General features: G+C 40.1%; 2 protein-coding genes across 3 annotated transcripts; one reads left to right on the plus strand and one right to left on the minus strand.

Annotated features, from left to right (window-relative positions):
- Window positions 1–278: 278 nt before the first annotated feature.
- On the minus strand, window positions 279–3,984 carry LOC108046764. Its single transcript, XM_044459073.1, has 4 exons — window positions 3,873–3,984; window positions 3,653–3,786; window positions 3,552–3,594; window positions 279–3,499 (listed from the first exon to the last, which is right to left on the minus strand). The coding sequence occupies exons 2-4, from the start codon at window positions 3,693–3,695 to the stop codon at window positions 745–747; spliced, it is 2,841 nt and encodes a 946-aa protein (XP_044315008.1). The 5' UTR covers window positions 3,696–3,786; window positions 3,873–3,984; the 3' UTR covers window positions 279–744.
- A 1,417-nt stretch (window positions 3,985–5,401) lies between these two features.
- On the plus strand, window positions 5,402–6,227 carry LOC108043936. Of its 2 annotated transcripts, none has more exons than XM_044459141.1 (3): window positions 5,402–5,566; window positions 5,622–5,845; window positions 5,899–6,227. In XM_044459141.1, exons 1-3 carry the CDS (start codon window positions 5,522–5,524, stop codon window positions 6,053–6,055), a joined length of 426 nt encoding a protein of 141 aa, XP_044315076.1. In that variant the 5' UTR covers window positions 5,402–5,521; the 3' UTR covers window positions 6,056–6,227. The 2 variants fall into 2 exon arrangements, with proteins under 2 accessions (XP_044315076.1, XP_044315075.1); XM_044459140.1 differs by having other exon boundaries at window positions 5,408–5,566; window positions 5,893–6,227.
- The last annotated feature ends 5,706 nt before the right edge of the window (window positions 6,228–11,933 follow it).

The following is an 11,933-nucleotide window of genomic DNA, read 5'->3' on the forward strand; positions in this document are numbered from 1 at the left end:
ACCAACCCAATTTTCCAAAAACACCAGGCAACAATCTAGTGCACCTACCCACTAATTGCTTTGGGCGTTGGAATGCCGGTCAGTTTGGCAGTCGGACAATGGCATTCGGTTTAGAGTGCTCGAGCTGCTCGCTGCAATCACGACCCCATTGCGACCTTAAGCAATGGCAGTGCCGGCTACTAATATGTGCTACTGTTGCCACGCCCACTAATTACGGCAATGGCCGTTCGCCCAGCGAGGGGGCGAGAAATTGTTAATTAATTATCAGTTGGAGCTACTCTTTGTTGTGGGCTAGCTAATGCATTATGTTTATTAAAGTTTCGTGTACAGCGAATACTAAGTGTACAACGAATACTTAATGCACATCGCATACCAAGCGTACATAAAATTCTTAGTCGGAATCGGTATGGGTATAGACCAACTGCTTGGGCTTGATCCTGATCTTGGGACCCTTATCGCAATCCAATTTTCTGGCCTTTGAAGCGGTGCAACAGGGCTTGTCGAACAATTCTTCCTCGTAGTCCATAACGTTGTCATTTTCATCCTCTTCGTTTGACTCATCAATATCCCCATCGTTAGCCTGCTCATCGAATTCGCCAGGCTTAATGGCCGCATTGCGATTAATGCGTGTGCCCTGGGTGATATTTGCTTTGACAACGCGCTTTGGATTGCTAAGTTGTTGCTCTGCATTCGAATCGTCTGCAATGTAGTGGTGCATCGGTGGAATACGAGGCTTCTTGCGATTCATCTGATCCTCGCGACGCCGGTCAGGTTCCCCCTCCCCCGTTTGGCCAGTTGCTCCTCGACGCGCCGCTCACGATCCTGTCCAGGATCAGCGACCACATCTAATGGATCCTTGACGCAGCGCATTGGCGGTTTATTTATCGCTCGATTCTGCATGCCCTGGACATGACTCTGTCCGATGTTGGAGTGCAGCTTGGGACGCAGTGTCATATTGTCCTTGATCGGTCCCTGACCTTGGTAGCAGGTCCCCAGGCGAGCATACAAGCTATTGGGTTCATTCAAAGGATGGTGAATCACATCGAAAACCTCGGCGCCCACATGGAATGTCTCGCTGCCATCGGACCAGCGAATAATCCTCGAATTCGACTCCTTGACCTTGTCTTGGTTCTCTCGCCATCTGATTGTTGTCTGTAGGCGATTTATGAAATCCCCGCGAGCCTGCTCGTCTTTGAAGTCCTCTGAAGTCATGCGATTCGCAAAGCTCAGAGCCTCATAAGCCCTGGACTCTACGGGTATGAAATGGGGAAGCCTTATGAACTGCCCTGGACCGCCAAGAAGTCCACAACTATCAGCTGGTAGAGTGACATGGAACTTTGCCGTCAGCTTGTCTCCCAACATTTTTCGATACTTATCTTCAGAGGGCATTGGATTTTCTTTGGGTTGGACAGTTTCGTCCTCGCTAAAAGCTGGGATCTCCATCTCACTCGTTTCGTTGTAAGTGCACTCCAAATTGACTTTCTCATTTGGCTGCTCGTTCTCAGGACTCTCATCGAAATCGGTATTAATACTAAGTCTGTCAGGGGAAACATTTAGCTCATGCATAATATCATATTTGAGATTATCTTTAATCGGTTCATCTTCTGAGCTTGGACTTATGTAGTACATGAATCTGCCTGGAGATGATTTGTCCTTAGAGTTTGACCCTGGATTAATTTTCAAGGATGGTTTATTCTTGGAGATTGAGGGTGATGAAACATATGGCAATATTTTTTTCTTCTGAATATTTCCTCTCTTCACTTCTCCCTCCGAACTTGGGGTCGAGCTGAAAGTAACATTTTCTGGTTTTGAATTGTCCTTAAATATCGGAAGTGTGGTCGCATATTGCACCGTGGGCAATATTTTTTCCTTGTCATTATTTCCTCTCTTCAGTTCTCCTTCCGAGCTTGGAGGCAAACTGTATCTCATATTACCACAACTATCAGCTGGTAGAGTGACATGGAACTTTGCCGTCAGCTTGTCTCCCAACATTTTTCGGTACTTATCATCATGGAATATTGGATTTTCTTTGGGTTGAACAGTTTCGCCCTCGCTAATAGCTGGGATCTCCATCTCATTCGTTTCGTTGTAAGTGCACTCCAAATTTACTTTCTCATTTGGCTGCTGGTTCTCAGGACTCTCACCGAAATCGGTATTAATACTAAGTCTGTCAGGGGAAACATTTAGCTCATGCATAACATCATATTTGAGATTATCTTTAATCGGTTCATCTTCTGAGCTTGAACTTATGTAGTACATGAATCTGCCTGGAGATGATTTGTCCTTAGAGTTTGACCCTGGATTATTTTTCAAGGATGATTTATTCTTGGAGATCGAGGGTGATGAAACATATGGCAACATTTTTTTCTTGTCAATATTTCCTTTCTTTACTTCTCCTTTCGAACTTGGGGACGAGTTATAAGTAACATTTTCTGGTTTTGGATTGTCCTTAGATATCGGAAGTGATGTCGCATATTGCACCGTGGGCAATATTTTTTCCTTGTCATTATTTCCTTTCTTCAGTTCTCCTTCCGAGCTTGGAGGCAAACTGCATCTCATATTTTCTGGATATGTGGTATCCTTAGAGATCGGATGAGATAAATCATATTGCACCGGTGACAATATTTTTCCCTGGTCATTATTTCCTCTCTTCAGTTCTCCTTGCGAGATTGGAGACAAACTGTATGTCACATTTCCTGGATATGAGTTATCCTTTGAGATCGAAAGTGATAAAGCATATTGCTCCGTGGGAATAATTTGATCGTCGTCATTATTTCCTCTCTTGAGTTCACCTTCCGAGCTTGGAGGCAAGCTGTATCTCACATTTTCTGGACATAGTTTATCCTTGGGGATCGTAAGTAATGAATAATATTGCTCAGTGGGCAATATTTTTTCCTTTTCGTTCCTGGCACTTGAGTTTGAGCGAGACCTAGATATGTAACTTGAAATTGGAGAGTATTGCATTGAAGGCAATAATTGATTTTGGTTTATTGCCTCCAGTTCTTCCTCTGAGCTACCTTTGTCTTCTGTTGGATTGGTATTTCCTTGAACAGTCGACGATAATGAGGGCTCACATAAATCGGGAACAGCTCCTGAAAAACTTGGCTCACAGAGCATTAATTGATCCCCATCAGATTGTTCTTGATTTAGATGCTCTTCTGGGATCAAGATTGTAGTGCATTGGACTTCTCCTGGAGTTTTTTTGGAGTTCGATGAAGATGCAGAGGAAGAGGATCCTGACTCGGAGCCAGTGCTTGAGCCAGAGCTTGATCCAGAGCTGGAGCTGGAATCAGAACTGGAGGACGTCGTGGAACATTCACCCTCGGAACGCTCTCTAACTGGTTTTGAAATGTTTGCAGTCCAATCGGGCCCGGAATTTATTTTCCTTACAGCACTATTGGTCGTTATTCGCCGAGAACGTGAGCGGCTTATATGCATCCGACAACGGCCTGGATAACCTTGATCGTCAACGCTAGAAGACGAGTATTTTCTTGGTGACCTGGAATATTAGCTTACTTAAACCTGTCTTTTTTTACTCTGCCACAACTCACCCATCATAGAGGCTACTCGAACTTTCCTCTCTTTCATCGATGCCTTTTAATAAATAAAAATAGTGATCCGATTTACAACTATTCTATTTGTATATACAAACCTCGTAAATCCAGGTGGTCCCGATTGACATTTGGGTCAACCATACTTTTTTAATTTTTAATTAATTTAAATTTTTTACAAACTGAAAATTATATGATTTTTCCTATGACAGAAGTGTCAAAAAATTACTCAAATCTGAAAAAAATTATGAAAATACTCATTATTAAAGCCCTTATGTGGTTGGTTCTGGTTATTAAAAAAAATATAGTAATCACATTTACATTAATTCTATTGATATATACACAATTCAGGTGTCGCCGATTCACAATAGGATTACACTTCTCAAGCAGTTAAATGAAAATAAATTTTAAAGACTTTCCTTGCTTTCCTGCAATTTATGTGTATTTTCTTATGACACAAGTATCAAAAGAACTATTTAATCGATTATGAACAGAGTTATCACCTTTAATGTTGTGTGTTGTTGAACAAGTTAAACATTGCAGCCCTGATTAAAATTCATTTACCTATATGGTGGTATTCTCAAAATCTACTAGATAAATACCGAAAAAAGTAGAACTGACAGTCAGTGGGAAACTCACTTTTAATTTGAATAAGTTTAGAACAGGTTATTAAACTTTAATTACTCAACTCTGAATAAAATGATTAAAATACTCATAATTGAAGCCCTATGTGGTTGGTTCGAGAATGAAGAATTTGAGTCATGCCATAATTTCCACCAATTAAAAAAGCAAAAAATATAAAGCTTTACTTATTTAATATATTGCACACGGGAAGGACTTGTATGCCTTTTGCCCCCCGTCACATTCACTCATCTGGCATGCCAGGGCAATAAAACATGCATCGCCATTTCCCACTCGTCATCGACTCTTGACGATATGGCCCGGCCCTTTGCCGTATGGGCATAAGCTCTGTGCTTTTTTGCATTTTAATATTTTTATGAGTTCTCGATTAATTAAAACTCAACAACAAGCACCTGCCCTGCGAATCGGCAGAGCCACGGAAATGCATATTGGATATTATCCGGCGAGAGGTCATCAACTCGAAAGCAGGACAGCCACTGGCGAATGCGGATCAAATGATTTATTCATAAATTCCGCATACGCTAAGGGCACAAAAAATGCTTGTAAGCCGCAAATAATTATTTACAATAAGTCGCAGGTAATGAGGTTGCCGTGGCAGCCATACAAAAATGAACCCGTCGTTAAGGATTTTCAGCGTAAATGAATAAACGCAGAATTAAACGAATGTGCCGAGTAGTTGATGGCCTTATAGGGGTCCAATAATGGCCTGTCAACTGCTTAACGCGAAACTTGACCCGGAGCACTCACAGCTCAGCTCAATGTAAATCAATTTAAACAAGAAAGGAAAGCTAACTTCGGGCGGAGCCGAAGCTTGATATACCCTTGCAGAATACTCTGTAAATTATATTCTCCAAAATTATTCATATGAATTACAAACACCAAAGTTATGGCATTTCCAATCGTTCAGTTATATGGCAGCTATCGGATATAGTCTACTTTATAGGGTCGGAAATGTCTCCTTAACTTCACATTTGACTGAAATTATAATACCCTCTGCAAGGGTATAAAAAGGTGTGATATATACGATGGATGTAAAATTATTTCACTGAAGTTCACTTCAAATTGCAAATGAAAATATTCATTTAAATTTAAAGAATGTTTGCATTTAATTTGGTATTTTTAAATAAATACAAGAATTATATTATGGAATTTATGAAGCCAAGAGAAATACGTCAAAAATGATTTCAATTTTATATACTCAAAATCGACATTTATCATTTTTTATTCGGCATCCGTCTCCTTCACAACAAGCCAATTCTGCTCCAAAATTTCTGCTTTTATATTTTCAAAATTAACAAAAAATTTACAAATAATTCTTAAATTAAAACATGGCGTTCAGCGGCGTGCCGCTACCCGGTATTTTTTGTCCGGATGTAAGACTAATTAATTTAAGAATTACATACAGACTAAGTCCAATTTCGTTTCCAGGAAAGCGTCGAGCAGTTTGTAAAACTTTACGGAAATGATAATTTTAACAATATGATAATGGCCTCGACCGTTAATCATGCGTATGGTCCTCCTAGAAACATGCAGTCCCCACCAGCTCATCCACCGCCAACGGGAATGATGGAGGTCACCCCGTCCAGGTTTAATGGGGGTCCACCAAGATTTGACGAGAGAAATATTAAATTTAATCCTCAATATGGAGCACAGTAAGTATTGAAATATCAGTTTATCTTATCTTATTATCTTCCCCTAGGTACAGGCAAACCGTGCATGGTGGCTTTGGTGACCACTATAACCCCCCGTCAAGTTTTAAGAATTATAAGCACGAATATCCTTCGAGACACGCCCAGCCAGGAATCCATCCTACGTGTTTTATGCATCCACTTCCACCCGAACACAGATTTCCCTGGCTTTAAGCCATAAATATTTGGCCAAATCCAGTAAGCCGATCAAGTTAGCTTTGTTTGTAAGTTTTCATAGCGTAACAGTTTAACTAATGTGCATATCTGTGTCAAAAATATTATTCTGTATCATAATTCGACTATAGGCGACTTTCTAAATTATGAATAAAACAATTTAATTACAGTATTTATTTAATTCCGAGTGGCTAGCGTTATCATTGAATCAAATAATAAAACTTTTATTATTTTTTCTAAATGAGATAAAATTACAAGCAGAAAAACGAATATAATGCAGAAAAAACCGCTTTAGCAGTTTAAAATAATTTCCTCAAAAGTTTTCAAACGAAAACAAACAAGGCAAGGAGTGAAAAAGCGAAAAAGAGCTGAAATCGTTTGTATTTTCTTTTTGTTTGTTTGGGATCTCTTCACTGCACCATTCAAGTTTGTTAAACATTAAAATGGAGCTGCAATAGAAAAACGCTAACTAAACGCGAGTAGACAGCAAACAAAGCATCTCGCTTTTGGAAGTGTGTGTATGTGTGGCTACAGCCAACACAAACACACTTCAACTCGCATACTAGCCATGCCTTCCAGGCATAGTGCAAAATAAACCAACAGCAAAAATAAATATTAAAATTTGTGCAATAAAATGCCGAACAATAAAACTAAAATAAGTGAGAGAGAAAAACCGAAAATAAAAAAAATAAATGGAAAGCAGTAGAAAAGTTGTATCCCCATAGCGAGTGTGTTTTCTTATAGACCGCCAGCGGAAGTGGAAAGCGCCTCAAGTTGCGAAATACATACACATGCCAATCCAACCACCACCCACCACTCACCACCCACTGCACCACTTACTGTCTGTCTGCCAGTGTTGAAAAGCGCCCGATGGGAGGGGCTGCCAGGCAGTTAGTTTATCACGCTCACCAAATCTGAGGAACAGGCGGATGCGGATGCGGATGGCACAGGGGCGGGAGCACAAGTATTACAAAGTATATGAAAATAAAGAATCCAGATTGGGGAGGAGGCCAAGAAATCGCCGAGAGAAATGCTGTAAAAATAAGTTTAATATATCCGCATTAAGATTGCCCAAGATTACAGCCCTCCGAGTTAACACACATGAAGTGTTGGCAAGTTTTTGGCTTGAAAAAATGCATCCAGAGTGCAACAAAATCTAGCAAGCAACTATATAAATTTTAAAACCCAAATTAAAATTTTTTTTCTCGCTGTTTTCATTAAACAATGTTTTTCTTTTAAGATAGTTTATTTTTAAATATTCAAATTATACCTGAACAAATTAATTTTACTGTTTTGTGATATATTGCCTCCAAAAACAGTTTAGTATGCTAGATTTAAGCACAAATTAAAAAAAATGAAATTGTTTGATAAGAGTTATTTCAAATAATTCAGCCTAGGAAAAAAACTAACCTGGGCACACTGGCTACTGCAAGATGGCGCCTGTCGATGGCGGAATTCACTTTGCGGTTGACTTTCGCCTTAAAGTATGCAACGTTTTCCTGCATTTTTTGGCCGGGCAAAGCAAAGCAAACAGCACGAAGGAAAAGCAAAAAGCTAAAGCAAGCATGTGATGTGTGTGAAGGAATAGCAAGAGCAAAAATCGAAGCGGAAAAATGCCAAGCAAAGGGGAGAGAGGAAGGAGGGTAAAGCCAACACCTGCCGGCGAATGGCGGAAGTGGGCGGGGCTTGTTGTGCGGGCTGTTTTCGGTTGCCGCTACCGCTTGGAATTCAATAAAGTGCCGCAAATGATTACTGCATAAAAGAAATGTGCAATCCTGTTTGCCGGTGTTTTTGCAGCTTGTGCATCCGGCAGCATTTAGCCGATGAGAAATGGTGGAAGAAGATAAAAGTTATGTGTACACAACTGCGGGTAAAACAATAGCCCTAAAAAAATTGTTTTTTTTAGTAATAGACCCACTTACATATAAAAATGGTTGGAATATATCAGACATATTAAATAAATAAGCAATCTGCAAGGTAAAATCAAAGTTTAAGTATAGTCTTTTATTATTGATAGAGAAATATCAGCTATTCGACTATTTATAAAGTTTTTAGTTGTTTTTTATTGCAAAGATTTGCCCGGGCTATTTTGTCTATGTTTGTGGTAAATAAATGAACACTATATCTATAACAATTATATTTAACTTAACTGCTACTATTTTAGCCCCATCTGTGGCTGTGTATGCAAAGGAATAAGCAAGTGACGAATTGGTATGCGGCGGTAATAAAAATTAGATTATTCCATCGGGACTGAAATTGATTTTCCTCCTTCATCCTGGGAAAGCAGAGAAATCGATTTAAGGTGCACATTCCCGCCCGCTCACCTTGAAGGTGGCCGTAGATAACCAAGCGGAACTGTGGCCTTTTTCCACTTTGCTTGGCGGCTGCTCGCCCAGTTAGATGGCTATCAACGCCCCCGACAGACAGACCGGAGTGCATCCCGATGGCATGGGGACGAATGTCGCGGCAAATGCAACGGAAAAACGTCAACTTAATGGTCCACAACAGTTGTAATGTTCGCCACGTTGCTGATGTTGCTGCTGGGTGTTCGTGTTGCCGGGGTGTCAGCATTAGTCAATGCTCGAGGGCGGGGTGGCAAAAATGATTTTATGTATTGCTTGAAGCATTGCAGCAGCAGCCGCGACAGCAGTGACGACAGCAACACCAACAACGGCAGCAATGGCGCAAAACAACAAACATGGAACAATAAAGTTTTATGAAACAACAGCAACTACTGGAAAAGAGCTCTTAGCATGTTGTTATTGCTAGTGTTGCGCGCTGATACTAGTTGCTGCTGCTGTTGTTGTTGCTGCTGCTGCTGTTGTTGCTGCTGCTGCTGCTGTTGTTGCTGCTGCTGTTCCTGCTGTTGTTGTTGTTGCTGCTGCTGCTGTTGTTGCTGCTGCTGGTGCTCTTGTTGCTGCTGCACCTGACGCTGCGTTGAACTCATCTCCGACGTCGTTGTCGCCGTTGTTGCTTTCGGCCATTTCCGTCAGCCAGCGCACTTTGTGCGACGCAGCGATACAGACATGAATACCTAAATGCACTTAACGAATTAATGCTCATTCTTTAAAAAAACACATCCCAGATAATTTACTGATTTCAAAGATTATAAGTCAAATAAAAAAGGCATTGTAAATCAAAAACAAAACCAAGATGCAACAAATATTCATTAATTTTTGATACGGCAATAAAAATTAGATTATTCCATCGGGAATGAAATTTATCGAAGACATAAAAAATTAAACGGCTATTTCAATGATATGAATAATTATTAAAAAAGAGTTTATTTTGAACATAATTAAATAAATTGCATAATATTAATATTTTGTTCTAAAATAAAACTACATTTCTTACTTATGCCAAAATAGCTTAACATATTTTAGCGAACAAATGCGTTGACACTTTTTGGCATGTCAGAGCTAGATTAAAACCTATTTATTTCAAACTAGCTAACTCCTCTGTATTTATTGCCAATCCACCTAGCCCACAGTGTAACATTTCAGTGTACGGACTGAAAACTGCAGACGAGACGCGCATGCAAACTTCCCAGTTAATGACGCAACTGTGGCGTGTTTGTAAAGTGTTGAAATTGAAATTATACCTTTGGGGGCTTTTGGAGTTGTTTCCATTGTTATTGTTGTTGCTGGCGGTGTGTTTGTAGCTATTGCACAAAATGCATTCAAGTGTAGTTGCGTCAATGTTTGTTGTTGTTGGTGTTGCTGGCCGCACAACAATAGCAACAATAATGTTAATGAAAACAAACATTACCGAGAACAGCAAAAGCAACGGCAGCAGGAACACAGAAAGGATCGCAGCCTCGAACAACAAAACAGCAAAACACCCTTAGCCAAATTGCCAAAGCAAAGACATTAGACCTCACAGACTCAGCAAAGTTTTAGCCTAGGTCCCAGCAACGCCAACTAATGCATATATGAAGGCAATTCCAGTTTGGCTGTTGCTTAATTAAGTTATGAAAAGTTCAATATTGAGTGAATAAAATATATACCCCGGGTGCACTTGGGAAAGCTTAATGTGCAAAACTAAACTGCTGATTTTAAGATGGTTTAAGATTACATGTAATCCTTGGGCAATTGGATGAAGATATGCAATCATGTAAATAATGAGTTTCAATTAAGGTTATGGTGCATGAAATGGAGACCTCTTAACCTAAAAACAACTATAGATCTTTCTTAAATCAAACATTTTGCATTTTAAAATAAAAGCTTAAAGTTTCAGTTTAGAATGGCCAGCCTAACATTCGTGCTATTTTCATCTAGGGTAATTATTGCGACAACAGCTGCTGGGAACTTTATTTTACAAGCTTATTTTTTTTGTTTTCCAAAAAGTTTCAGCCATTTAATTAAGTTCAAATGAAATTGGCATTCAATTTGCTTTCGCCTCGCGATTCGTATTCATTGTCTGTGCAATGCCGTGGACATCATTTAGGGACACTAATACCGATTTACGAGCCCCCATCTATGTAGAACGCCCCAGCCATAAACACGCTCCACCTCATCTCTCAGCTGGCATTCTCATTTGCCATTGCCAACCAATAAACTAAAATAAAATGCCAACGCAGGACACTTAAAAGTCTGTAACTTTTTATGGCCAACGGACGAGCGCTGATGATGGCTGGCCACATCATTATCAACGTCAACGTTGCTTCTGGCCTCATCCTTTGTCCTTTTTTCCCGCCGATTTTCCCACCATCACATCACTCCAATCCTCCTCTATCCTCGCTTCACCGCTCGCATCTCATCTGCTGATGAACCGAAGCCGGAAAGACAAAGGCGACACAAAAAAAAAACCTACTCAAAGTTAATCAAATTAAGTTTCGGCTGCTTTTGTAAATCTGCGCAAACAATGAGCTCGAGTCCCATTGAAAGCGGGAGTCCCCAGAAAGGACAACGGATAGACCAATGGACGCGTAAATTAATCATCTTTTTTTGTCGCTCTCCTTGTTCTCCTACGTTTTTGTCTAGCCTAGAACTTTGGCTTCGGATGGAGGTTTTGTGGTTTGGCGACAGTTGAATGATATCTCCTCTTACAGCTGCTTAAAAAGGGCGAATTTATCAAGCGCCGTTCGCAGTTGCAAGATAGGTAAAAAGATACTACGTTTTCTATAAAGTATATTTTTTAATTAAATTTGTATGCCCTGTGTTGAATGGGAAACAATCGCTAGTTCGTTGACCAAAACTCAGGTCATTTTAAATTAGGTCATCCGAGAAGAGGAAACATTTCAAAACAAATCAACTCCTTTTCAAGGGTATTCTCTTAACCTACACTAATCAGTCTCCTTAAATTCCATTTGCACCACACTTTTTTAGCCGCTTTCTTGGGTTATTAATGCCCTTGCGGTTTGTTTATATCCTTGGACATCCTTTAGCCCTGGCCGGCAACTTATTACGAAACTTATTAACAAAGTCAACACGCTTTGAACGCAACAACAAAAGCGGCGAAGCCAAAGAAACGAACAGTTTATTATGCCAAGCAACGTTTCCCATTTGAAATAACCCCGCATCAACCCTTTCTGATAATCCCCGTTACTTGAGCGGAAATGTAATGGCGGACAGCGGAGAAATGCTCTTTGCCCGACTTCCGCTCACTTCCGGTGCGACATTTATTCATTATGATTTGCTCATTTTTCGGTGGGTACTTTTCGGTTCTTAATTGCAAGATTTCGGACGCCTTTTATTTACAAATAATTAAAAATGATTTTCCCTGTCCACCGTTGGACTGTAATTTATTTACCCAAAGAATTGTACAAAGTTTTGTGGCACGAATCTGAATGGAAATCTTGGGTCCGACCGTTCGTTACCCCAAAAAATGTTGACCCGCATTTGCAATTGGTCCGCTGATGTGGGTTTGGTGTACTCTG

The sequence above is a fragment of the Drosophila rhopaloa genome, unplaced genomic scaffold, assembly GCF_018152115.1.
Source record: "Drosophila rhopaloa isolate 14029-0021.01 unplaced genomic scaffold, ASM1815211v1 contig_178, whole genome shotgun sequence".
Lineage (NCBI taxonomy): Eukaryota > Metazoa > Arthropoda > Insecta > Diptera > Drosophilidae > Drosophila > Drosophila rhopaloa.